The sequence below is a fragment of the Ascaphus truei genome, chromosome 15 (genome assembly GCF_040206685.1).
Source record: "Ascaphus truei isolate aAscTru1 chromosome 15, aAscTru1.hap1, whole genome shotgun sequence".
Classification (NCBI taxonomy): Eukaryota; Metazoa; Chordata; class Amphibia; order Anura; family Ascaphidae; genus Ascaphus; species Ascaphus truei.
In genome coordinates this window covers 30,784,037-30,811,103 of record NC_134497.1, presented here as the reverse complement: position 1 = coordinate 30,811,103, position 27,067 = coordinate 30,784,037, and the positions used below count along the sequence as shown (strand labels likewise).

At 52.9% G+C, this 27,067-nt stretch overlaps 1 protein-coding gene across 1 annotated transcript; it reads right to left on the bottom strand.

The window, feature by feature from the left end:
* Positions 1 to 1,675: 1,675 nt before the first annotated feature.
* Positions 1,676 to 23,312, bottom strand: LOC142466752 (uncharacterized). The gene is made up of 3 exons (XM_075572121.1): positions 23,224 to 23,312; positions 19,269 to 19,453; positions 1,676 to 3,770 (listed from the first exon to the last, which is right to left on the bottom strand). Exon 3 carries the CDS (start codon positions 3,668 to 3,670, stop codon positions 2,072 to 2,074), a length of 1,599 nt encoding a protein of 532 aa, XP_075428236.1. The 5' UTR covers positions 3,671 to 3,770; positions 19,269 to 19,453; positions 23,224 to 23,312; the 3' UTR covers positions 1,676 to 2,071.
* Between the last annotated feature and the right edge of the window lie 3,755 nt (positions 23,313 to 27,067).

Genomic DNA, 27,067 nt, shown 5'->3' with positions numbered 1-27,067 from the left:
AGCTACGTCTTATTTCTGTGTGTGTGCTGCGCCTTCTTCCTCTGTGTGTATGTGCGTGTTTTTCGTCAGTGCGCGTGTGTCGGTGTGCTGTGTGTGCTGTCTTTTTCCTGTTTGTGCTGTGTGTGTGCTGTAATGTCTTCCTCAGTGTGTGTGCTGTCTTCTTTCTCAGTGTGTGTGTTTTTCCTCTGTGTGTGAGTGTGTGTGTGTGTGTGTGTGTGTCTTTGTGCTGTCTTTTTCCATTGTGTCTGTGTGCTGTCTTCTTCCTGTGTGTGTGTGTGTGTGTGTGCTGTGTCTTTATCCTCTGTGTGTGTGTGTGTGTGTGTGTGTGTGCTGTGTCTTTTTCCTGTCTGTGTGTGCTGTGTCTTTTTCCTCAGTGTGTATGTGTGCTGTGTCTATATCCTGTGTGTGTGTGTGTGTGTGTGTGCTGTGTCTTTTTCCTCAGTGTGTGTAGTATATGTGTGCTGTTTATTTTTCCTCTCTTTGTGTGTGCGCCTTTTTCCACAGTGTGTGTGCTGTGTCTTCTTCCTGTGTGTATGTGTCTGTGCTGTGTCTTCTTTCTCAGTGTATGTGTGTGTGTACTGTATGTGTATGTGTGCTCTCTTCTTCCTGTGTGTGTGTGTGCTGTCTTCTTCCTCAGTGTGTATGTGCGTGTGTCTGTTTATTCTTCCTCAGTGTGTGTGTCGTGTTTTCTTCTTCCTGTTTGTGCTGTGTGTGTCTCAGAAAGTGTGTGTGGGTATGCGCGCTGTCTTCTTCCCATGTGCGCCTATGTCTGTGTGCTGTCTTCCTCCTGTGTGTACGTGTGTCTATGTGCTGTGTATCCTTAATTCTTAATTCCTACCCTTGAACACGGCATACGGACTCGGACTACTCTGCTCTCAACAATCCAAGACCACGGCTTACGGACCAATACCATCCTGCATTCTCCAATCCAAGAACTCGGCAAGAATACCGCATCTCCTATACAGTCCAACCCAGTCCCGGCAACGCTAAACTATTCACCTTCCAGGCACGCCTACGCTGCTGCAGGTGTGTGGTGTTATACCTTCCCACCTCAGTGCCGCGGTCATGTCTTGTTTGTGGGCAGCGCGAGCGTTACACTATTAAATAATAAGGTGTACTTAGTTTTTCACACATGGCTTCGCCATTTTGGCTTTACAGGTCTCTCCCGTGTGTCCAGGCTGGATAACTGACTAAATCCCTTCCCACATTCCCCACATACATGTGGCTTCTCCCCTGTGTGTGTCCTCTTGTGTGTGTCCAGGCTGGATGACACACTAAATCACTTCCCACATTCATGTGGATTCTCCCCTGTGTGTCCTCTTGTGTATGTCCAGGTCAGAAAACTGTCTAAATCCCTTTCCACATTCCCCACATACATGCGGTCTCTCCCCAGTGTGTGTCCTCTTGTATATGTCCAGGCCGGATAACGGACTAAATCCCTTTCCACATTCCCCACATACATGCGGTCTCTCCCCTGTGTGTGTCCTCTTGTGTTTCCTCAGGCTGGATGACACACAAAATCCTTTCCCCTTAAATTAACCCCCATACCCAAAACAGTAATAAAAGTTACATTAGAAGCACCTGGTGGCTGAAGGTCCGTCTGCGGCCTAATGCAGACAGCAAATTGGTTGTGGCGAAACTATTCAGCTAAGTGAGGCTACAGACAGCTTCAGCATAATGGAAAACGCACATTTTATTTAATCCAACAGCATCGAAATATAAAACATTCTTAAGAAAAACATTTTTCATTAAATAAAAATACAATAAGAATGATACAAATAACCTACATTTAAAACGTTATAACTTTTTCAAATGCTCGTTCTATGCATCATAAATTAAAGTCCCTTTTATTGTGATTTAGCGTAACACAGATAGACATGTGCACTTATATGTGAGTGTCTTAGTCGCTGGTTATCCCTAAACATGTCTGGCTTTAGAGACAGGCCTCTCCCCTGTGTGTCCTCGTGTGTGTCCAAGCTGGATAATACAGTAAATCCCTTCCCACATTCCCCACATACATGCAGTTTCTCCCCTGTGTGTCCTTTTGTGTATCCCCAAGCTGGATAACTGACTAAATCCCATCCCACATTCCCCACATACATGCGGTCTCTCCCGTGTCTGTCCTCTTGTGTGTCTCCAGGCCGGATAACTGACTTAATCCCTTTCCACATTTCCCACATACATGCGGTCTCTCCCCTGTGTGTGTCCTCTTGTGTTTCCTCAGGCTGGATGACTGACTAAATCCCTTTCCACATTCCCCACATACATGCGGTCTCTCTCCTGTGTGTGTCCTCTTGTGTGTGTCCAGATTGGATAAATCATTAAATCCCTTCCCACATTCCCCACATACATGCGGTCTCTCCCCTGTGTGTGTCCTCTTGTGTTTCCTCAGGCTGGATACGTCACTAAATCCCTTCCCACATTCCCCACATACATGCGGTCTCTCCCCTGTGTGTGTCCTCTTGTGTATGTTCAGGCCCGATAACTGACTAAATCCCTTTCCACATTCCCCACATACATGCGGTCTCTCCCCTGTGTGTGTCCTTTTGTGTATGTCCAGGGCGGATAAATGACTAAATCCCTTCCCACATTCCCCACATAAATGCGGTCTCTTCCCTGTGTGTGTCCTCTTGTGTGTGTTCAGGTTGGATAAGTCACAAAATCCTTTCCCACATTCCCCACATACATGCGGTCTCTCCCCTGTGTGTGTCCTCTTGTGTGTGTTCAGACTGGATAAGTTCCTAAATCCCTTCCCACATTCCCCACATACATGCGGTCTCTCCCCTGTGTGTGTCATCGTGTGTATCCTCATGCTGGATAACTGACTAAATCCCTTCCCACATTCCCCACATACATGCGGTCTCTCCCCTGTGTGTGTCCTCTTGTGTTGCTTCAGGCTGGATAAATTACTAAATCCCTTCCCACATTCTCCACATACATGCGGTCTCTCCCCTGTGTGTGCCCTCTTGTGTATGTTGAGGCCGGATAACTGACTAAATCCCTTTCCGCATTCCCCACATATATGCGTTCTCTCCCCTGTGTGTATCCTCTTGTGTTTGTCCAGGTAGGATAAGTAACTAAATCCCTTCCCACATTCCCCACATACATGCGGTCTCTCCCCTGTGTGTGTCCTGTTGTGTGTGTTCAGGTTGGATAAATGACTAAATCCTTTCCCACATTCCACACATACATACGGTCTCTCCCCTGTGTGTGTCCTCTTGTGTGTGTTCAGGCTGGATAAGTTCCTAAATCCCTTCCCACATTCCCCACATACATGCGGTCTCTCCCCTGTGTGTGTCCTCTTGTGTATGTCCAGGCCGGATAACTGACTAAATCCCTTGCCGCATTCCCCACATACATGCGGTCTCTCCCCTGTGTGTGTCCTCGTGTGTCTGATCAGGTTGGATGATACACTAAATCCCTTCCCACATTCCCCACAAACATGTGGTCTCTCCCCGGTCTGTGTTCTCTTCTGTGTGTTTTGGTCTGATAACCAAGTCAGACTCTTCTCGCTTTCTCCAAGATCTTTTCCTGTGGCAGATGCTAATATATATCTTTTGGAATGAGAAGCAGTTACATTGTTTATCAATTGCCTTGACTGGTTGAAAGATGCATTTTCTGTCATATTTTTTGGAATGTTGCAAGATTGTTCTGTCCTCATCTTTTCCATATACTCATTTGGGTGTTTGAACTTCAGATGTTTGAGGAGGCAATCCTAAAAGCAACCTTGCAGTGTTGGCATGGGTGGATTATTGGAGCTTGTCTTTGTACTAGACGAGAAAAAAACGTCACTGTTACACAAACTGTCTTACAAAAGGCCATGCAGGAGTGGTAAGTTGACATATCACAAAAAGTTCAAGATGAAAGTAAACTGCATAGTTATAGGATGACCCAACTTTCTGCTAAATCAGGAACCAAATGCACAATTATTGTATTTTAACATATATACAATGGTGGTGGGGACAATGCAAAATGATGGAATGTGATTCCAAAAAAAGGAATGTGATTCCCTCCCTTTAAGGTGACATTCCAGCACCCACAAAAGGGGCATTCATCACAATACATCCACCAACTGCCTTCATTTCCTTAGCTGTTAGCCACTGAGGGATTAATGTATTTTAATATTGTTGATGAATGTATTTTAATATTGTTGATGTATTTGTTTATTACTGGGTTACCATTTATCGCCAATGTGGATATCTGGGCCCCCCATTGAGATGGCCTAGTTACCCACAGTGATAATCAATGGTTTTGTGTGTAATATGTATTTTGAATGTTCTTTTTTTGCTTTGAAAGGGCGTGGGGGGGAGGGGTGAAAGGGCGTGGAGGGGGTGAAAGGGCAGGGGGAGGGGTGAAAGGGCAGGGGGAGGGGTGACAGGGCGGGGGGAGGAGTGAAAGGGCGGGGGGGAGTGAAAGGGCGGGGGGGAGTGAAAGGGCGGAGGGGGAGTGAAAGGGCGGGGGGAGTGAAAGGGCGGGGGGGAGTGAAAGGGCAGGAGGGGAGTGAAAGGGCGGGGTGGGAGTGAAAGGGCAGGGGGGGAGTGAAAGGGCAGGGGGGGAGTGAAAGGGCGGGGGGGAGTGTAAAAGGGCAGGGGGGGAGTGAAAGGGTGGGGGGAGTAAAAGGGCCGGGGGGGGGGGAGTGAAAGGGCAGGGGGGGAGTGAAAGGGCGGGGGGGGGAGTGAAAGGGCGGGGGGGGAGTGAAAGGGCAGGGGGGGGGGAGTGAAAGGGCGGGGGGGGAGTGAAAGGGTGGGGGGGAGTGAAAGGGCGGGGGGGGAGTGAAAGGGTGGGGGGGAGTGAAAGGGCGGGGGGAGTGAAAGGGCGGGGGGGGAGTGAAAGGGCGGGGTGGGAGTGAAAGGGCGGGGGGGAGTGAAAGGGCGGGGGGGGAGTGAAAGGGCGGGGGGGGAGTGAAAGGGCGGGGGGGGAGTGAAAGGGCGGGGGGGGGAGTGAAAGGGCAGGGGGGGAGTGAAAGGGCAGGGGGGGAGTGAAAGGGCGGGGGGGAGTGAAAGGGCAGGGGGGGAGTGAAAGGGCGGGGGGGAGTGAAAGGGCGGAGGGGGTGAAAGGGCGGGGGGGTGAAAGGGCGGGGGGGTGAAAATGCGGGAAAGGGCAGGGGGGGAGTGAAAGGGCGGGGGGGAGTGTAAAAGGGCAGGGGGGGTGAAAGGGCTGGGGGAGTGAAAGGGCCGGGGGGGGGAGTGAAAGGGCGGGGGGGAGTGAAAGGGCGGGGGGGTGAGTGAAAGGATGGGGGGGTGAAAGGGCGGGGGGGTGAAAGGGCGGGGGGGTGAAAGGGCGGGAAAGGGCGGGGGGTGAAAATGCGGGAAAGGGCGGGGGGGGTGAAAGGGCGGGGGGAGGAGTGAAAGGGCGGGGGGGAGTGAAAGGGCGGGGGGGAGTGAAAGGGCGGGGGGGAGTGAAAGGGCGGGGGGGAGTGAAAGGGCGGAGGGGGAGTGAAAGGGCGGGGGGAGTGAAAGGGCGGGGGGGAGTGAAAGGGTGGGGGGGAGTGAAAGGGCAGGAGGGGAGTGAAAGGGCGGGGTGGGAGTGAAAGGGCAGGGGGGGAGTGAAAGGGCAGGGGGGGAGTGAAAGGGCGGGGGGAGTGTAAAAGGGCAGGGGGGGAGTGAAAGGGTGGGGGGAGTAAAAGCGCCGGGGGGGGGAGTGAAAGGGCGGGGGGGGGGAGTGAAAGGGCGGGGGGGGAGTGAAAGGGCAGGGGGGGGGGAGTGAAAGGGCGGGGGGGGAGTGAAAGGGCGGGGGGGGGGAGTGAAAGGGCGGGGGGGGGGAGTGAAAGGGCGGGGGGGAGTGAAAGGGCGGGGGGAGTGAAAGGGCGGGGGGGGGAGTGAAAGGGCGGGGTGGGAGTGAAAGGGCGGGGTGGGAGTGAAAGGGCGGGGGGGAGTGAAAGGGCGGGGGGGGAGTGAAAGGGCGGGGGGGGAGTGAAAGGGCGGGGGGGGAGTGAAAGGGCAGGGGGGAGTGAAAGGGCGGGGGGGAGTGAAAGGGCGGAGGGGGTGAAAGGGCAGGGGGGTGAAAATGCGGGAAAGGGCAGGGGGGGAGTGAAAGGGCGGGGGGGAGTGTAAAAGGGCAGGGGGGGTGAAAGGGCTGGGGGAGTGAAAGGGCCGGGGGGGGGAGTGAAAGGGCGGGGGGGAGTGAAAGGGCGGGGGGGTGAGTGAAAGGATGGGGGGGTGAAAGGGCGGGAAAGGGCGGGGGGGTGAAAGGGCGGGAAAGGGCGGGGGGTGAAAATGCGGGAAAGGGCGGGGGGGGGGGGTGAAAGGGCGGGGCGTAGGTGAAAGGGCGGGGGGGTTGAAAGGCAGGGGCGGGGGGTAGGGCTGAAAGGCAGGGGCGGGGGGCTGAAAGGCAGGGGTGAAAGGCAGGGGCAGGGGGGAATAGCATGGGGGGGAGGGGGTGAATAGAATGGGCGGGGAGGGGGGTGAATAGCATGGGCGGGGAGGGGGTGAATAGCATGGGCGGGGGGGTGAATAGCATGGGCGGGGGGGTGAATAGCATGGGCGGGGGGGGTGAATAGCATGGGCGGGTGGGGGGTGAATAGCATGGGCGGGTGGGGGGTGAATAGCATGGGCGGGTGGGGGGTGAATAGCATGGGCGGGAGGGGGTGAATAGCATGGGCGGGTGGGGGGTGAATAGCATGGCGGGTGGGGGGTGAATAGCATGGGCGGGTGGGAGGTGAATAGCATGGGCGGGTGGGGAGTGAATAGCATGGGCGGGTGGGGGGTGAATAGCATGGGCGGGTGGGGGGTGAATAGCATGGGCGGGTTGGGGGGGTGAATAGCATGGGCGGGTTGGGGGGTGAATAGCATGGGCGGGGGGGGTGAATAGCATGGACGGGTGGGGGGTGAATAGCATGGGCGGGTGGGGGGTGAATAGCATGGGCGGGAGGGGGTGAATAGCATGGGCGGGTGGGGGGTGAATAGCATGGGCGGGTGGGGGGTGAATAGCATGGGCGGGTTGGGGGGGTGAATAGCATGGGCGGGTTGGGGGGGTGAATAGCATGGGCGGGTTGGGGGGTGAATAGCATGGGCGGGGGGGGTGAATAGCATGGACGGGTGGGGGGTGAATAGCATGGGCGGGTGGGGGGTGAATAGCATGGGCGGGTGGGGGGTGAATAGCATGGGCGGGTGGGGGGTGAATAGCATGGCGGGTGGGGGGTAAATAGCATGGGCGGGTGGGGAGTGAATAGCATGGGCGGGTGGGGGGTGAATAGCATGGGCGGGTGGGGGGTGAATAGCATGGGTGGGTTGGGGGGGTGAATAGCATGGGTGGGTTGGGGGGGTGAATAGCATGGGCGGGTTGGGGGGTGAATAGCATGGGCGGGTTGGGGGGGTGAATAGCATGGGCGGGTTGGGGGGGTGAATAGCATGGGCGGGTTGGGGGGGTGAATAGCATGGGCGGGTTGGGGGGGTGAATAGCATGGGCCGGTTGGGGGGGTGAATAGCATGGGCGGGTTGGGGGGGTGAATAGCATGGGCGGGTTGGGGGGTGAATAGCATGGGCGGGTTGGGGGGGGTGAATAGCATGGGCGGGTTGGGGGGGTGAATAGCATGGGCGGGTTGGGGGGGTGAATAGCATGGGCCGGTTGGGGGTGTGAATAGCATGGGCGGGTTGGGGGGGTGAATAGCATGGGCGGGTTGGGGGGGTGAATAGCATGGGCAGGTTGGGGGGGTGAATAGCATGGGCGGGTTGGGGGGGTGAATAGCATGGGCGGGTTGGGGGGGTGAATAGCATGGGCGGGTTGGGGGGTTGAATAGCATGGGCAGGTTGGGAGGGGGTGAATAGCATGGGCGGGTTGGGGGGGGTGAATAGCATTGGCGGGTTGGGGGGGGGTGAATAGCATGGGCGGGTTGGGGGGAGTGAATAGCATGGGCGGGTTGGGGGGGGTGAATAGCATGGGCGGGTTGGGGGGGTGAATAGCATGGGGGGGGTGAATAGCATGGGTGGGTGGGGAGTGAATAGCATGGGCGGTGGGGTGAATAGCATGGGCGGGGGGGTGAATAGCATGGGGGGGCGAAAGGCATGTGGGTGGATGAATGGCATGCAGGCGGGGGGTGAAAGGCATGTGGGTGGGGGGGGTGAAAGGCATGGGCGGGGCGGGTGAAAGGCATGGGCGGGGGGCGTGAAAGGCATGGGCGGGGGGCGTGAAAGGCATGGGCGGGGGGCGTGAAAGGCATGGGCGGGTGGGGGGTGAATAGCATGGGCGGGTGGGGGGTGAATAGCATGGGCGGGTGGGGGGTGAATAGCATGGGCGGGTGGGGGGTGAATAGCATGGGCGGGTGGGGGGTGAATAGCATGGGCGGGTTGGGGGGGTGAATAGCATGGGCGGGTTGGGGGGGTGAATAGCATGGGCGGGTTGGGGGGGTGAATAGCATGGGCAGGTTGGGGGGGTGAATAGCATGGGCGGGTGGGGGGTGAATAGCATGGGCAGGTGGGGGGTGAATAGCAAGGGCGGGTGGGGGGTGAATAGCAAGGGCGGGTGGGGGGTGAATAGCATGGGCGGGTGGGGGGTGAATAGCATGGGCGGGTGGGGGGTGAATAGCATGGGCGGGTGGGGGGGGTGAATAGCATGGGCGGGTGGGGGGGGTGAATAGCATGGGCGGGTTGGGGGGGTGAATAGCATGGGCGGGTTGGGGGGGTGAATAGCATGGGTGGGTTGGGGGGGTGAATAGCATGGGTGGGTTGGGGGGGTGAATAGCATGGGCGGGTTGGGGGGTGAATAGCATGGGCGGGTTGGGGGGGTGAATAGCATGGGCGGGTTGGGGGGGTGAATAGCATGGGCGGGTTGGGGGGGTGAATAGCATGGGCGGGTTGGGGGGGTGAATAGCATGGGCCGGTTGGGGGGGTGAATAGCATGGGCGGGTTGGGGGGGTGAATAGCATGGGCGGGTTGGGGGGTGAATAGCATGGGCGGGTTGGGGGGGGTGAATAGCATGGGCGGGTTGGGGGGGTGAATAGCATGGGCGGGTTGGGGGGGTGAATAGCATGGGCCGGTTGGGGGTGTGAATAGCATGGGCGGGTTGGGGGGGTGAATAGCATGGGCGGGTTGGGGGGGTGAATAGCATGGGCAGGTTGGGGGGGTGAATAGCATGGGCGGGTTGGGGGGGTGAATAGCATGGGCGGGTTGGGGGGGTGAATAGCATGGGCGGGTTGGGGGGTTGAATAGCATGGGCAGGTTGGGAGGGGGTGAATAGCATGGGCGGGTTGGGGGGGGTGAATAGCATTGGCGGGTTGGGGGGGGGTGAATAGCATGGGCGGGTTGGGGGGAGTGAATAGCATGGGCGGGTTGGGGGGAGTGAATAGCATGGGCGGGTTGGGGGGGGTGAATAGCATGGGCGGGTTGGGGGGGTGAATAGCATGGGGGGGGTGAATAGCATGGGTGGGTGGGGAGTGAATAGCATGGGCGGTGGGGTGAATAGCATGGGCGGGGGGGTGAATAGCATGGGGGGGCGAAAGGCATGTGGGTGGATGAATGGCATGCAGGCGGGGGGTGAAAGGCATGTGGGTGGGGGGGGTGAAAGGCATGGGCGGGGCGGGTGAAAGGCATGGGCGGGGGGCGTGAAAGGCATGGGCGGGGGGCGTGAAAGGCATGGGCGGGGGGCGTGAAAGGCATGGGCGGGTGGGGGGTGAATAGCATGGGCGGGTGGGGGGTGAATAGCATGGGCGGGTGGGGGGTGAATAGCATGGGCGGGTGGGGGGTGAATAGCATGGGCGGGTGGGGGGTGAATAGCATGGGCGGGTTGGGGGGGTGAATAGCATGGGCGGGTTGGGGGGGTGAATAGCATGGGCAGGTTGGGGGGGTGAATAGCATGGGCGGGTGGGGGGTGAATAGCATGGGCAGGTGGGGGGTGAATAGCAAGGGCGGGTGGGGGGTGAATAGCAAGGGCGGGTGGGGGGTGAATAGCATGGGCGGGTGGGGGGTGAATAGCATGGGCGGGTGGGGGGTGAATAGCATGGGCGGGTGGGGGGGGTGAATAGCATGGGCGGGTTGGGGGGGTGAATAGCATGGGCGGGTTGGGGGGGTGAATAGCATGGGCGGGTTGGGGGGGTGAATAGCATGGGCGGGTTGGGGGGGGTGAATAGCATGGGCGGGTTGGGGGGTTGAATAGCATGGGCGGGTTGGGGGGTTGAATAGCATGGGCGGGTTGGGGGGGTGAATAGCATGGGCGGGTTGGGAGGGTGAATAGCATGGGCGGGTTGGGAGGGTGAATAGCATGGGCGGGTTGGGAGGGTGAATAGCATGGGCGGGTTGGGAGGGTGAATAGCATGGGCGGGTGGGGAGTGAATAGGATGGGCGGGGGGTGAATAGCATGGGCGGGGGGGTGAATAGCATGGGCGGGGGGGTGAATAGTATGGGGGGCGAAAGGCATGTGGGCGGGTGAGTGAATGGCATGCAGGCGGGGGGGGTGAAAGGCATGTGGGCGGGGGGGGTGAAAGGCATGGGCGGGGGGCGTGAAAGGCATGGGCGGGGGGGTGAAAGGCATGGGCGGGGGGCGTGAAAGGCATGGGCGGGGGCGTGAAAGGCATGGGCGGGGGGGTGAAAGGCATGGGCGGGGGGTTGTAAGGCATGGGCGGGGGGGTTAAAGGCATGGGCAGGGGGGGTGAAAGGCATGGGCAGGGGGGGTGAAAGGCATGGGGGAGAGGGTGAAAGGCATGGGCGGGGTGGGGAGAGCGATGTCGGGCGGGAGAGACATGGGAGGCTGCGGGGTTTGTGCCGGGGGGTGGCTTAGCGATGTCGGGTGGGAGAGATGCGGGAGGCTGCGGGGTTTGTGCCGGGGGTGGGCGGGGGGGTCTGAGCGATGTCAGGCGGCGGGGCAGGAGAGACGCGAGAGGCTGCGGGGTTTGTGCCGGGAGAGGGGGGCTGAGCGATGTCGGGCGGCGGGCAGGAGAGATGCGAGGCTGCGGGGTTTGTGCCGGGGGGCGGAGGCTGAGCGGTCGGACGGGAGAGACACGGGAGGCTGTGGGGTTTGTGCCGGGGGCCGTGGGCCTGAGCGGTCGGACGGGAGAGACACGGGAGGCTGCGGGGTTTGTGCCGGGGGGTGGGGGGCTGAGCGATGTCGGGCGGCGGGCAGGAGACACGGGAAAGTGCGGGGTTTGTGCCGGGGGGGGGACTGGGAAGGGGGGGGCGCTGAGCGATGTCGGGCGGGAGAGGCGCGGGAAGCTGCGGGGCTTGTGCCGGGTGGGGGGCTGAGCGATGTCAGGTGGGAGAGACGCGGGAGGCTGCAGTGTTTGTGCCGGGGGTCTGAGCGATGTCGGGAGGCGGGGCAGTAGCCGGCGTGTGAGGCATTTGGCTGCGGTGCGGGTAGTATGGGTGAGGGGGTGAGGCGGCTTTGGCTTAGGCAGGTCAGGACGGTATAGGTGCACGGGACACACGGGGGCAGACACTCCGGCCAATGAGAGCCGTGGGGGCGAGACAAACCCGCCAATTAGAGACGTGAGAGGGCGGGCGGACCGACTGACCAATCAAATTGTCTACAGGTACGCACAAACACCACTTTCAATGATATACATATATATATATCTATATATTAATATTTACAGCCACATTTGTCTAATAGGTATATTGGGCATTAGTCTAGAAGGGGGCGGAGGTAGGGGACGTGGGTGATGGTAGTTGCCCCAGGGGAGTGTGGTTAGGCTCCTGTGGGGGGGGGAGTGGGGGTGAGAGGGGTTAACCCCTTAATTGCCTTAGCGACTAGAATGGCAATGCTTTACTGGCCACTAACTGGGTCAACAGGGTTAGTAATGTTTTTTTTAATACAGTATTAACCCCTTTGGTGCCTGTCGTATACCTTGGTAACCACGGGCATGAAACGGGTTAATGTTATTTTGATCATAGGTTTCTGTAGTAAGATATTACAGAAGCCTATGATAGAAATATTAACTCAATGCGGTATGTAACACATTATTAACGGTCGCGTTAATTCCCATATCGTGGGATTGGTGCAAATATCGCACCCAGTAAATTATTACCACAATCTTGATATATACCACCTTAAAATTGCGGTAATAACATCCGTTAGTTTATTATTTGCCAAGATGCAATATTAACTCCACTTTAACAGAATTTGATGTATCTGAGTCGTAGTGTTTTGTTTATGCCTGCGGGACAAATAGGGTTGCCAGGTGGCTTGTCCAAAAATACTGGACACAATGGTAAAAGATGCGACCCCAACGCCCTCCAAATACATATAAAAAAAATACCACCTGTGGGAGGACGGCCTCGCGGGTCAGTAAGAAGCTAAGAAACTGTGTAAAGCTTAACTGTAGTGGTTTATTCGCCACAAAACAAATAAACATCAGGTGTACTGTCCCTTTCAGAAAACCAAATAATAAAATAAACACCTATTCCCGTTAGGGAAACTAACTAGACTTCACTCCAGCCCTTTCTAGCGGGCAGCCAGCTAATCTGGTTATCCACCCAAAACATATACTATGTATTCAAAGTTCAAAATCAGAAACTCTCTTATCTGTAATTGTAGCTCCAACAGCAATCAGGAACGCCAGTTCTGGAGGGCAGGCTGTGTCCAGCTCGTGAAGAATAGATGGTACCTGGGCGCTCTCTCAAATGTACATGCAATATAGATTTAATACCTGCTTCGGGGGATGTATATTCCCCCTTGTGTTTGGAGTTTCCTCCTACGGCTCAACCCCACCAGGATCTATCCGGGATCCTTAACATAGACAAAAACAAAGAGGAACTGGGGAGCACAATACGAATAGTACGGGAATATAATAACCCCTGTGAGGTAAGATAGATCAGAGTAAACAAATGCGGGTGCTGTGCTTGGTGCTCAAAGGGTCTAAAACCCCAGTCAAAGCATCAAGCTGGGGAAATGGGAATGCAAAATAAGGTAAATCTCACTCACACGGCCCTTTGTGAGCGTGGTTGTATAATGGTATCTTTAGATCTGCTAAGGAAGACCTTTTTGGACCACGAGGGCCACCGTAGAGATGTGTCGGTGGTGCTTTCCAGCCCTTTCGTTCCAGTAGCAGTTGCCCAAGCGTGGAAGAAGCACATACTAGGAAGGAGCAAGCCCCATGGACTCTGCCTTTTTTACTTTGCATTTGTAAGTGCACGTTTGTTTTGTTCTAAAGTGTCACATTAAATTTGAACATTTTAATACCGTCCCATCCTGTGTCTCACTACTACTGTGGAGATGAGTCCGACCTGGGACCTAACATAGACATACACAGGAGCAGCATCCAGGGAGAAGTGGCGTTCCCAAGATTGCTGTGAAGGAAGACAGATCCATCTGATGTGACTGAACTCACGCAGGCCCGCGTGAGTATTCATATTATTTATTTATCCATCCTCCCACCCCCCCATCACCTTTAGAGCTTCTATGCTAACGGAGGTTTGGAGTGCTACACAAACTGTCCTGCTTGTTGATTTTTTGCATAAGGGTGAGGCCCCACTCAGCACTGTGGCAAGCGTGGCCGGCAGGGGGGCGGCGCGTGCACAGCGCTGCACCGCGGTCTGAGGGACCTTTTGCAACGGGAGGGGGCGTGGAGGTGGGTTTTCAGGGGCGTTGCCATTACCTAAAGCAGCTGGTTCGCCCTCATGGGCTGAACCGCCGGCGGGGGCGTGGCCACGCCTCCGTTGCAAACTCTGAACTTAAATTCCCCTGCTTTATTGAAAACCTGTCACGCACCGCTGGGGAAAGGTGCTCGACAAGGTAGGGACTGGGACCGGCCTGACTGGGAGGGCGGGGCTTGAATGCAGAATGGGTCCGCCCCCTAAGGCATTGACCAGTTTTACTCTCCATGTGTTTTATCCAACACTTTGGGAGCGCTTTGATTGTCACTAGATGCCAAGGAGCTACCTAAAGTGACAGACTAAGATCTGAGTATCCACTCTAATAGGAAGAGCAACCTATTTTGATGTGTATGTGCTCACACAAGCCCGTGTGCAGGTGGTGACACATGAATCGGGCCATTTAACCCCTTTCAGTGCCGGCACTGAGCACATGTTTCTTACACTAAGCTGATACTGGCTGTCTCTTTGTGTATCTACACCGAGGGGGAGTTCGAGCAGACCCGTTAAGGGGTGTGCAGTATCCAGACGTAACAGGATACTTCTGAGTACAAGCCCTAACATAAGGCCGTGTGAGTGGAATCTTATTTATCTGTAGTATATATTTCACCCTCCACATTCCGTCAAGGGGAAGTGCAGGTTTCGGTATTAGGGTATCCCGGTCCCTTTTTCCTGCATACCCCATATCTCTCTCTTGGACTGACCTTTTGCTGTGTATGTGTATATCTATACCGAAGAGGAGATTGTGACGGGAGCTTTGTGACAGGCTATAATAATACACCAAATTACTGGGTTGAACTGAACGAGGCTTAGATATAATAAAGTATATTTATTCCTTAAATAGGTGAACACAGCAATATAGTACAGTAACAGGCAAGAAGGTAACACTTACTTGGGGATGGGGAATGAGAAGTATCAGATAGCAATTCTCCAGCAATCAGGTAGCAATCAAGATGGTATTTGAAGACAATGGATATAGTGTTGACCACAGTTTATATATCTTTGTAACCCTATTCTTAACATTGAGTACAGGCTATTGGATATCAATTACCTGTAGCCAATCTTTAACGTGGGTACACAATTTAACCCATGCCCCCCAGCTAGTTAGCTCATGCGCACTAGGACCCTGAGGGTCTCATTTCTGTAGCCCCACATTTACATCAGGGGCACTGGCCAGTCTAGCAAATGGAATATCTGGCAGGAACTTCTTTGTTTGGAAGGGTAAGGCATGACACTTACAAACCACTCCAGTTTGATGCTTCTCCGCCCTCAGGACAACAGTGAGGGTGGCAATATCTTTTGAACAGTACTTAATTTCTAGACATTGGGTCGCCCCTCTGACCATCTGCTTCCCTTTGTGCAAAGGAATCTTGGCGGGTTTTTATCCCCGTCTTGGAATGCAATATTAAAGGTGAAACATAAACATATTAAAATATCCGGTTCTGTTGGGTCCAAACTACCCAGATCTTAATGTCGGAACTGGGACACTATATGGTCCAAGTTTCAGCCCGCTGAGACCTTCAGAACCGGAGATACACAAATACTACCTAAACCGTTTCCTATTTTAATACAAAATTCTCCGCTGTAAATTAAATCACGGTTTTTCACTCAATCCCCATTGAAAACAACGGGCTCCGCCATAGCCGGTCAATGGAAATCGGCCGCCATTGGAGTCTATGGGAAAAACTCCCGAACCTTTAAGGTGGTCCATACCCCGTCGGGTTGGTCTGAGAGGGTCAAGGATGGTTCTGCAGCCATGCCGGAGCAGTGACTACAGGTACCCCAAACCCTGGCCCTCTGGACCCTCCAGAACCGGAGATATGGGCTTATGGTTTGTAGCATTTCTGACTTAGTCGTTTTCTGGTGCTATTTCTGCCGCCACCATTGGAACCTATGGCGCGACCTGCTCTACCAGCACAACCCGTTCCGGGGGTCCTGGATTCTGGGACCCGGTGGTGGTCGAGTGAGGGGGGACCTAGGAACTAGGGGCAAAAAGAATTTTATTTCTGGGTGCCCTAGAACCTAAGATTCCAATGCCACTAGACGTTGAACTTCACTAATCAGTGATCAAAGCTCTTTTTCAGAAAAAGTATCCGCTTTACGGTTTTGACGGCTGCCACCTCGTTCCTGGAAAGCGCCGTCGAGGAATCTCCATTGAAGTCAATGAGCCCATTGACTTACAATGGGAAACCGCCGCTCCTCCTCTCGGACGCCACCTGCTGGTCTTTGAGGGAAACAGGTCCAAAACAGCTAGATCCACCATTGAAATGAATGGAGCTCCAATGGTGGCCTATGGGACCCTGCAAAATGGTGCCTGAAAAGGCGGGAAAATTAAACAAAGGGCTATAATCACTATACAACTATTAACCCTTGCCCTCCCGGATGGATCCCAGTGTGTGTGTGGTGCAGACACTGATATAACAATAAAACATGGGAACATACATTTTCATGATATAACAAGGGGAAAACCACATTCCTGGACCGCAATCCAGTTAACCCCTTGTCTCCCTGGTGAGGTCAGGGGGTGGCCATATGGGGGTGCAACCCCTTTAATACCGGGCCAAACCCTCTCTCACTCTACAGAGATCGCCTACCAGAAGTAAGGATACAGAAGCGGAAGACGTCCCTTTGGGCTACACCTTAGAAGATCTAAAGATACCATTATACAACAGCGCTCGCACAGGGCCATGTGAGTGAGATTTACCTTATTTTGCATTCCCATTTCCTCAGCCTGATGCTTTGACTCGGGTTTTAGACCCTTTGAGCACCAAGCACAGCACCCGCATTTGTTTACTCTGATCTATCTTACTTCACAGGGGTTATTATATTCCCGTACTATTCGCATTGTGCTCCCCTGTTCCTCTTTGTTTGTGTCCAGCTCGTAGCAGTCTTTATCCTGGTTGGGGTCCCAGCAGCAGAGCTTCTTGCAGTGATGGGGAACAGAACAGCCAGGGTCTTTCCTTGCTGGGAGAAGACTCTCAACCCTCCTGGGGAAAAACTAACTCAGCTTGTGTACGCTACTTCCTGCTTTTTAAACCTGCAGTCTCTCAGGAGTCCATCCTGCTTAATTAGCTGCAGGTGCATGTAACCTCTCCAGGAGGAGTTTAACGGCTTGTATGCTGGAAGCACACATATGCTCCTCACTCCAACATACTGTGTTAGTGACTTTGTCACACTCCTACATCCTGAATACATATAAAATATACCCCTACCTGCCCAATACATATAAAATACACCCCCCACCTCCCCAAAACATAAGATACACCCCCCACCTCCTTAATACATATAAATTTACCTCCACCTCCCCAATAAAATTCAGACTTACCTTGGGGATGGTTTCAGGTCGGGTCCGGTGGCTGCGTGAGGGAGGGGGGGTGAGACATGGCAGCTACAGAGAGGAGGGGGCGGTGGATGCAGAGAGCAGAGGGGGGGCGGTGGCTTCGGAGCAGGAGGACAGTGGCTATGGGGGTGTCGGCAACCGGTATAGCAGTTGCCATGTCTGGCTCTCTCCCACTGCAGGCTTCTCTCTCCCTGCTCAGACAGGCAACCGCCCCGCCCCCTCGTTCGAAGAGGTAATAACGGACACATACATGTCCGGTATTACCTTTCATTTTATACCGGACGCAGGGGCAAAATACCGACCTATGTGGTTCAAAACCGGGTCACCTGGCAACCCGAGAGACAAGCCAAAAACTAACCATGCTTTACTAGCCACTAAGGTGGCAAAGGGGGGTAGGTATTGTAGTGTAATGTGTATATTATCCCGTGTGGTCAGCTAGTCATGGAAACCGATGACTAGTTGACCTGTGGACTACTAAGGGGTTAATATGCACTGTAATATATTTTAACAACTATTAAATCATCTATTTCATGTTGGTTTAGCTCATCTTGCCTATGTATATAATGGGCAGTATAGTGGCCATTATATACATGGGCGGAAGACAGGGCTAACGCCAGCCTGGAGTAGGTGATAATATATTTGCGGTATTTCTGCCGCTAATCCCGTTCCAATAAATATCAGAACTTGATGTATGACAGTTTTTTACTTGAAAATTTGATATTTTGCCTGTTTTGTATCGGATCTGATGCTATTAACAGATCCGCTAAAATGTGCTTTGTTTTTGGCGCTGCAACACTGATTCATTCACGATAATAATAAGGCGCTTTTTCATGGGCGGTAATATGGCATTTTTGGTTACCGCAGCTTGATGGCCTTTTGACTCAAGTCAGGTTTAGTGATATTAAGTTCTAGTTGATCCGCAATGGTTTATGCATATCTATCACTATTTGCAATTTAACATTAACTAGCTGATATACCCGGCGTTGCCCGAGATGTAATTTTGGGGCGCGGGGGCGACAGGGTTGGGCTCCCCCCCCCCTTGAAAGCTAGGTGGGTGACTGAGTTGACTGAGTGTGTGGGTGAGTGAGTGGGTGGGTGGATGGGTGAGTGGGTCTGTGGGTGGATGGGTGAGTGAGTGGGTGTGTGGGTGGATGGGTGACTGAGTGGGTGTGTGGGTGGATGGGTGACTGAGTAGGTGTGTGCGTGGATGGGTGACTGAGTGGGTGGATGGGTGGGTGACTGAGTGGGTGTGTGGGTGGATGGGTGACTGAGTGGGTGGATGGGTGACTGAGTGGGTGGGTGGGTGAGTGGGTGGGTGACTGAGTGGGTGGGTGACTGAGTGGGTGACTGGGTGGGTGGGTGGGTGACTGAGTGGGTGGGTGACTGAGTGGGTGGGTGGTTGACTTTGACTGCGTGACAGTGGGTTGGTAACTTGGTGACAGTGCGTGGGTGGGAGACAGTGGGTGACTTACCTTGACCGGGTGGTGGTTCCTGACGGCAGATGGTTCCCCTCCTGGCACTGATATCCCTGTGGCATCTGGCTAGGGCAGGAGGTGGGTTCGGGAAGTTGGCGGGGGGGCAAGTGTGGCAGGCTGGGCCGGACAATCTCCCCCGCTCACACACTTCATGGCCCACAAATTTTTGCAGGGGCGAGAAATGGCGCCGCGCAGGAGATACGCGCCCGCCCCAGCGCGAGCATACTCTCCCCCGGCGCCACCCACCCCAAAACACAGCCATCCTGCTGTGCTGGAGACGGCACCTCACGGGGAACCTGCGCACCCGCCCCCCGGTTACGGCCGGAGCCCCCGCCCGAGCACACTCTCCCTGGCGCCAAACCACCACCGACCACCTGCTGTGATGGAGGCGGCACTGCGCGGGCAACACGCGCCCCCCCCCATCCGTCGAGCGGGAGGGGATCAACCGCCCGCCGACAGCAGCCGCACCAACGGCCCCTAGTGATCATACTCTCCCCCAGGCATCGCCACTTGGATGAGGACGGGGGGCGGCTCGCAACCTGCAAGCGCACGGTGATCGCCCCACACACCCCCCCGTGTCGGAATCAACCGCGCAGGCCCAACGGTACTCCGGGTAAGGGACCCACCGTGCCGAGTTATGATGGGCACCGGGAGAGGGAGGGGGGGGGGGGGGGGGTGTGTGTGTGTGGAAGTTGAGCTGCGGTCCGGCTGACGGGGGAGAGTGACGGGCACGGGGAGTGTGTGTGTGTGTGGTCAGAGGCGCAGGTGGTCACGGTGAGAGGAGAGTGTGCGTGTGTGTCTCTCCTCCCTGCCTGGCCCGCAGGCCAATGAGCTGTCCAGCCGACATACACACACAAACATTATTTGAGACTTAAAGATATAGATAATAAGACAACAGAGATTTAAAAACCATACAACACACATATTCCTGATTACCTTGTGCTGGCGCGTTACTTTTCCACAGCGTACCCCGTTGATACCAAGCTCTTTCCCATATTCATCTCCAGACCAGGAGCTCTGTGTGTGGGGGGAGGTCTGTGCAGGTTCTGTAGTAGATTTTCCTGTGGTACTGGAACGCCACAAGGTTCTGTTCTTCCTCGTTTCTCGCACAATTTACAAATCTAAAATTAGGACAGTTAGTGAGGTATCAAAGTAATGTCTATTTTATAAAGGAAGAGCTGAAAAAAGATACAAGTTGTTAATAATGTGACTTGTCTTTTCTTTCTTCTCTACAGAGAGGGGAATCAGGGGGAGGGGGGAATCGGATTGGCTGCTGGGATCCAATCCATGATTGGTTCCCTTGCTTGTCACGTGACGTGACACTCGCCGAAACCACAAGCTCCGGCTGGCTGACGCGTCACAGCACGCAGTCAGCCACGCCGGTAGGAGCCAACGGGGACATCCAGAAGGGAGGCAAGCAGCTGGTGGCCCACGGCCGCAGCGGGACCAAAGCCTAAGGCTACATACGGGCAGCAATGGTGCTGAAATAGGCTGTGAGGAGAAGACAGGAGTGAGGGGAGAGGTGCAAAGAGCTGCTGTGATCACATGCTCATTGCCATTTACTTGAGTGGCTGTTAAAGTGCAATTGAGGCTATTGCACTTTAGTGAATCTAGTGTTTGGTAAACAGAGGAGGCAAAGTGGATAAGGAAAAAGAACCCCCTGCAGATCAGTACCTGGGAGGCAAATAAAGGGTGTGGGAGGAAGGGGGATACAGAACACAAACAGCAACAGAAACACAGTAAGAGAAACCATGTGAGACGGGTAACTCTTCTCCTGAGGGGGTATTGGGGAAATAATTTGACAAGCTGTTTGGGGGATAAATAAAATGAATATTTCTGTTTCTTCAGTAGTTTCGGGAGGTTTTGCAAGGATTTGGAAAGACAATAAGTAATGGTCACAGACTAATAGTCTGGAGAATATAGATTTGGCATTAGCTGCCCAGTGAACTAGGTAAAGTAGTGTAGGTGACAGCAACCAAAGTTATCCATAATGTCACCAGCTGCCTCTGGTTAAATAAGGCATTAAAAAGTGTGGCCCTGCGTTCCTAAGACGGAGAAAGACTTGTGTGGGATGAGAGAAAAAGGAGCGCTTAGGATAGCTAGCACGGAGAAAAGGCTGATTGTACAAACTCTTATGGGTTTCTAATCTCAGGATTTATTTAAACTGAAGCAGAGTAGGAAAATGGTATTTAAAGGGGCAGTCCCTCCTAGGAAGAACGTGACCCAACAACAATGGCATATTTAATAGGTTAAATGTAGCGAATTGTCAAGTTAAAAAAACAGTTTAGCAAACGACTGCTATGGATTCTACTATTCTGTTTATCCCACTTAAGTCTACTGTATTATTAATAAGCTACTAGATAACACTTATGATCTAGCCTATGTGCCTCTGTGTCTACACAATCTATAATAGGAGTTATGTCTTTTAATCTATAAATCCATAATGGTTTGTAGTTTGCCTTGTTATCTCATGTACAGATAAATGTGTGTAATAATGCTGTTTTTGACTGTAAGCTCATAACATTGAACCATCTTTTAACTTGCTCCTTTTCACCTTTAACCACTTCGTTTTGCAGAAAAATCATCTAAGAAATTATCAGCATGGCAGCTCCCAGCTCTTCAGACTAATTTATAGTCATTAAATATCCTTTATGGCCCCAATATAGTGCGTACATGTGGCTACAATTATCGTTACTTAAAGCTGCAGTTCAGTCAATATCCTGCATGTGTGTTTTTTTTAATAAATCAGTTCTGTAGTAAGAAAAAATACTTTTAGCATTTTCTGTTTTAAAAAAAACAACTTTAAAATACCAATTTTCTTGTATTCTATTTTAACAAGCATTTACTAAGGCACAGCCCCTTCATGTCCTGTCACAAGCCCTGGCACACCCCTTTGTCAGCCCTGCCCTCTTCTTGCACATGTCAGTGCAGGAGTGCTCATGAATATTCATGAGCTTCCACTGAGTGACAGAAGCAGACGAAAAACATATGCCATATCTAAAGATGTCGCCAAATTTCACCGATCAATACATGGAGAACGAATTGACTGGCAGCGATACAGTTCTTTAAGTAATTAGAGATTGCCCACATGAAACTATTGAATTAAAAAAATAAAAATAAAAAAAAGACTGAACTGCAGCTTTAAGTGTAAGGCTGCGTCCATAGACACTGCAGCCGTGCGGAGGCTGAGGGAAAGCGGGTGCTTGTCTATGGGCGGGCCAGTGACGTCATGGAGCTGGTTCGCACTCATTGGGCGAACCGCTCACGTGTCCGCCCTATCACGCAAGAATTCAGATTTAAACTGATTTATCACACATCGCACACCCCCTCCCGCGCACACGGCCATTTAGACGCGATCACTGCCTTTAGGCAGTCTGCCTATCTATGGACGCAGCTTAACTTATGCAATTTGACTTCTCCCCAGTTCAGCAAATGTGCGGAGCTGTCCGTGTTTGATTATTTTGTTATTGGTTTTCCAGGTTGCTTGGTGACGTGACATCATCAGTGTCATATGACGCTGCGATGACGTCAGACGTCAACCAGGAAGTACTGAGGCTGCAGTGGCTGCCCGACTGTAAACACAGGTGATGGGTATGAAGTGGATTTTGTAAACCTTAGGGGGTATATATACTTGTTAGCTTCACGCATAGTGTGTCTGCACGTGTCGCACGACACAAATTGCTGCCGCGGCTTGAGTCTCCTGAGTGGTGTCCGGCAGCTGGGATTTTATATTGTAACCACAAAGATTACCCAGTATGGGTTTTTCAAGAAAAACTCTGAAAGGGTTAAATAGGTCGTATAACCAGGCTCTATAAAAGTTGTGTACGACTATAGAGCTCATTACCACTGACGAAGTACGTCACGAAACTCGTAGAATGGAGCTATCCCTGTCCGTGAGCAGAGGCACCAGGAGTTCGGCGCCCGGCAGTGATGTCATCAAGAGACAGTGTGAGGAGTCGCGAACGGTGGAGAGCAGTGCAACACTGATCCCAGCTGCCGGACACCACTCAGGAGGCTCAAGACGCGGCGGCAATTTGTTTCGTGCAGACACACGGTGAATGTTTTTTTTTTTGTGTGTGTATTAATAAATGTTTTAATCAGTACTACACTAGGTACTTTTTATTTCACTTTATTTTGGGAGAATCACGCTTTGTTGGAGATCTTGGAGAAGGAATGCAGGTGTGGTCCTGATCAAGCGCAGAGGAGAGGATTAAAGATACTCATTTTTTGCCAGTTATCAACTTCATTCTTGTAAGTAGGCACTTGTCTGGGTGACGCAGGCCCCATAATCAAAGGTGCGGCGCAATGATTTGTCCCCTTTATAACCACAGGAAACACTGTTTGGTGGAAAGAGAAGTCTAAAGTCATTGACGTGGATAACAGGACTGGTTTTCATAACCATATACGGGACTGGTATTGTACTGTTCTGTTCCTTTTTTGCCTGTGATTTGATTTGTGTGTTTATGTTCTGTATTTGACAAGTTTTGGAAGACTTGTCTGTCTTGTCCCTAAGGCTGCCATTTCTTCAACCTTGGACTGATCTATTACACTCCTTTGATTGGGATTATATTTCAATGCTTTCAACTTGTTGATATAAGAGTTGCCCATTTATTTTTGAGAGATGTTATTAAGATCAAACCCACAGTCAGTATTATGTATACACGTGGGGGCTCTGTATGTGGGGTCGGTCACATCCTTCACCTTTTAGGTATAGCTTTATGAGTACACTAGGTACGTTTGCCCAACAGGTGTTTTTAGGCGCTTTGTGCAAGTAAATAGTTATTTTATTGCAGTAAGGTGTATGGTCTGAGGAGAGGACGTGTCTGTCCTGAAACGCCACGTGTTTGCATATACCTGCTCTGATGCTTTGAATACAAAGTAAGTTACTTACAGAAAAGGCTCCTGTGTGCTTCCTGCACCACTTTATTTCTTCATCTTCTCTTTCCCGGAAGTGGAGACACTGACTACATCCAGGTCACAGCTCTGTGCCCTACTGCGCATGCTCACACTAAGGGGATCATGGGAGTTGTAGTTTTTAGACTTCAAAACGGATCATGTGTCACATACTGTGTAGATTAGAAACAAGACAGTAACATTTCCCAGGCACTGTGCTAGGGAAAGGTAGTTTCTTCTGCATGTAGATGTATATACTCTTCTTTGTCCTTAATATATTTCAATATACCTGCTTCAGGTCCTCCCTTTTGGACACACACGCCCCCCTCCCTCCTCTGTTCTCTCTGTGTCTCTCACAGATGTCTGGGGCAGGGCTGCTGGTTTTGTGCAGATTGTCCTGATTTTATCATTTACTTTATTTTGAACGTTAATAACAAGTGCCCGCCCCCTCCCTGCTCCCTCAAACAGAGCCCCCCCCCCCCTGCTCCCAAACACAGACGCACAGAGCCCCCCCTGCTCCCTCACACAGTGCCTGTGATGGTGAGGGGGTACCAAGGCCAGTAAATAAAGGTATTATGTCCGGCTGGGTGCCCCTGAGTCATATTGGAGGTTGTAGAGTGTCAGTTCTGCAGCCCAACAATGTCTGTAATTCTTAGGGTGACCAGATTTTGAAAATGAAAAACCGGGACACATTTTTTTTTACATAACAGTTTATTTATTGTAGTACACTTATACTTTACTACCATTAGTCCTTGTTACATAGTTACGTGTGTGTGTGTGTGTGTGTGTGTGTACCTCACTAATCGAACAAAAAAAAAAGCCAGATGTGAATGATTCTGAACCCATTAACCAGTGTCAGGATGCCCCCTCTCAACAATTTCCAAATCAGCAATCCCGCCTGGGATCTTACCTGATCCGCAGTCCCTCAAGGTACTATACTGGAGGGGAGGTGTTCCCAACCTGTCTTCTGATGTCTCCCGCGTGAAACTTGAGTCAGATCTGGAAGAAAGCAGGGTAGGTTACTTCGGTGTAGGTATACGGCAGTTAAGATAAGATATAGAGGGTGAGGGAGACAGGGAGGAAGAGGGATGGTGAGGAGGGTGAGGGAGGGGGGGGGGAGGAAGAGGGAGGGTGGGGGGAGGAAGAGGGAGGGTGGGGGGAGAAATAGGGAGAGTGAGGGGGAGATAGAGAGGGTGAGGGAGACAGAGAGGGCGAGGGAGACAGAGGGTGAGGGAGAGTGTGAGGGAGACAGAGAGGGAGAGGGTGAGGGAGACAGAGAGGGTTACACAAACTCTCCCAGAAGAGAGGGTGACACAAACACCCACAGATATACACACACAGATAGATACACACACTGATACACACACACCCACAGATACACACACCCACACACAGATACACACACCCATACACACACACACACACACACTGATACACACACACACACACACACTGATACACGCACACTGAGATACACACACACACTGATACACACACACTGAGATACACACACACATACTGAGATACACACACACACACTGATACACACACACACTGATACACACACACACACACACTGATACACACACTGATAAACACAGACACTGATACCCACACACACACAGATACACACACACACACACACGGAGGGGACAATGGTGGGAGCGCCGGGGGGCAAATGTGGGAGCGCCGGGGGGGGGGGGGGCAAATGTGGGAGCGCCGGGGGGGGGGGGGCAAATGTGGGAGTGCCGGGGGGGCAAAGGTGGGAGCGCCGGGGGACAAAGGTGGGAGCGCCGGGGGACAAATGTGGGAGCGCTGGGGGAGGGCAAAGGTGGGAGCGCCGGGGGACAAAGGTGGGAGCGCCGGGGGACAAAGGTGGGAGCGCCGGGGGACAAAGGTACAAGGTAGCCATTCGCGCTCCCACCAACCCTGCTCCCCCTGCGCCTACCTCCCGCCCGGGCAGCAGCAGCCACAGGGAACGGAGGCAGAGGGGGGGGCAAGCGCCAAACAGCCAACGGTTGTCCCCGCTCCCACCTCCCTGCCCACGCCCACGAAACCCCACCCCCGGCATCCTCCAGCCAATTACCTGCGGCCCGGCATATTCTACTAGAAGCCCAACCCCCTGAAATTCCAAAAATACTCACCGGCCGGGCTACCGCATCCTCGCCGCCACCGCGCACCGCCATCTCATCTATAAAACAAACGGGACCAGGGGAAAAAAACGGGACATTGCCGGGACGGACCGGCAGCCGGGACAGCACAGAAAAAAACGGTACTGTCCCAGCAAAACCGGGACGCCTGGTCACCCTAGTAATTCTGCAATTGTATTACAAACTGTCTGTGCTCATCCTGCTAGGCATAAGGGGACCACATCATTATCCTGTGTTACATTGTATATGTCTTCCCCAGTTATGTGAAAAATTAATGATACAGGGCACAATGCGGATTTTCAAAAAGATTTAATTATTAAAATAGCACCAAATACAACGTTTAGTCCTTCTCAGAGGACTTTCTCAAGTGACTGGCATATGAAAGTCTGATAATGTCCAGTATAAATAGTGAAATAACCATGTGAAAGAAATTGAAGATAATCACCCCCCAATTGCCCTTCATTAGTCCACAGCTTGTTCCTACAGTACTCCATACTGCATGTGTCTCCTCATCCCGTCGCGTTGATGTCATCAGGTAGGTCCTCCCTCTGAAGTGGCTCCCGATTGACTTCCGACCTTTCGCAATACCTCATGACGTCGTCATTAGTGGATCTTTTCCTCAATCATCATGCCCTGACTTTGCCTGAAGTCTTTGCGCATGCGCAGTTGCATTGTGCGTCCTAGCGACACCCTCTGGTATCTTCTGCTGGACGTGTGGGAGGAATAGATCACTCTGACGACCTTTTGGACCACCGTGGAGGTGGAGGGATGGGTGTCACATGGTGGGAGGGAGAAGGAACCATCAGTAAGACAATACAGACTGTGTCATATCCAGTGAATAAAAATAAAATGAAAGCCTTGTTTCTTTATCTACTCTCTCTAATAGTTACCTGTAATCTATGTTTAAAATATTCAAACCAATGAGGAGATCAACAGCAGCAGCATAACAGGAAAAGGTGGTCTGTGAATGGGAAGCATATGTACACATCTCCTTGCAAACGTCTGTCCAAAAAACAATTTTGGGACAAAAAATCATTAAGCCCTCTGGGGAAGATAGTGTCCAAAGTGAACATCCAGAATGCTTCCCTTTGCAGCAATGATTTGTCCCTGTCAGAGCCAGGAAATAATTTTTGTACCTGTCACGCTGTGCAGCCCGCAGACAAGGCCAGTCCCCTGTACTGAGGTGGGATGTTGAATATACACACTGACAGCAGAGGGAGCAGGTCCGGGATGTGGTTGTAGCGAGGCCAGGCCAGGATTAAGATTTAGAATAGTCGTTGTACTTGCCGAGTTCAGGATTATAGAGAGTTCCGTAGTCAAATCCGTTTCCGTGTCCAAGGGTCTGAGAGGTAACAATCGTGATGGGTAAGCCGAAGTCGGGAGCCAGAGAGGTAAGTCAGACAAGCCGGTTCAAATCTGTAGGGGTAAAGACAAACAGGAGCACTACACAGTTTCCAGGCTACACAGGAAGCAATGAGCTATGCAGAGCAAGGAGGAAGTGACAAAGCAGGGTATTTAAAGTGGTATCGACCAATCCAGACAGGGGCGTGACGAGGAGCAGCTACTGAGAGGCTGGGAGTAACAGGGCTCAGCTGAGAGTGCAGGAGGCTTGGCAAGAACTCCCGGGCTGAGCGGGGGGCGGAGGCAGGCATGGCGCGCGTGTTACAAGTGCCAGGGATAGATATGCGCACT

What these genes read in the sequence shown, in the direction of transcription:
- LOC142466752 (XM_075572121.1), bottom strand. Translation starts at nt 3,670, where the DNA reads ATGGAAAAGATGAGGACAGAACAATCTTGCAACATTCCAAAAAATATG.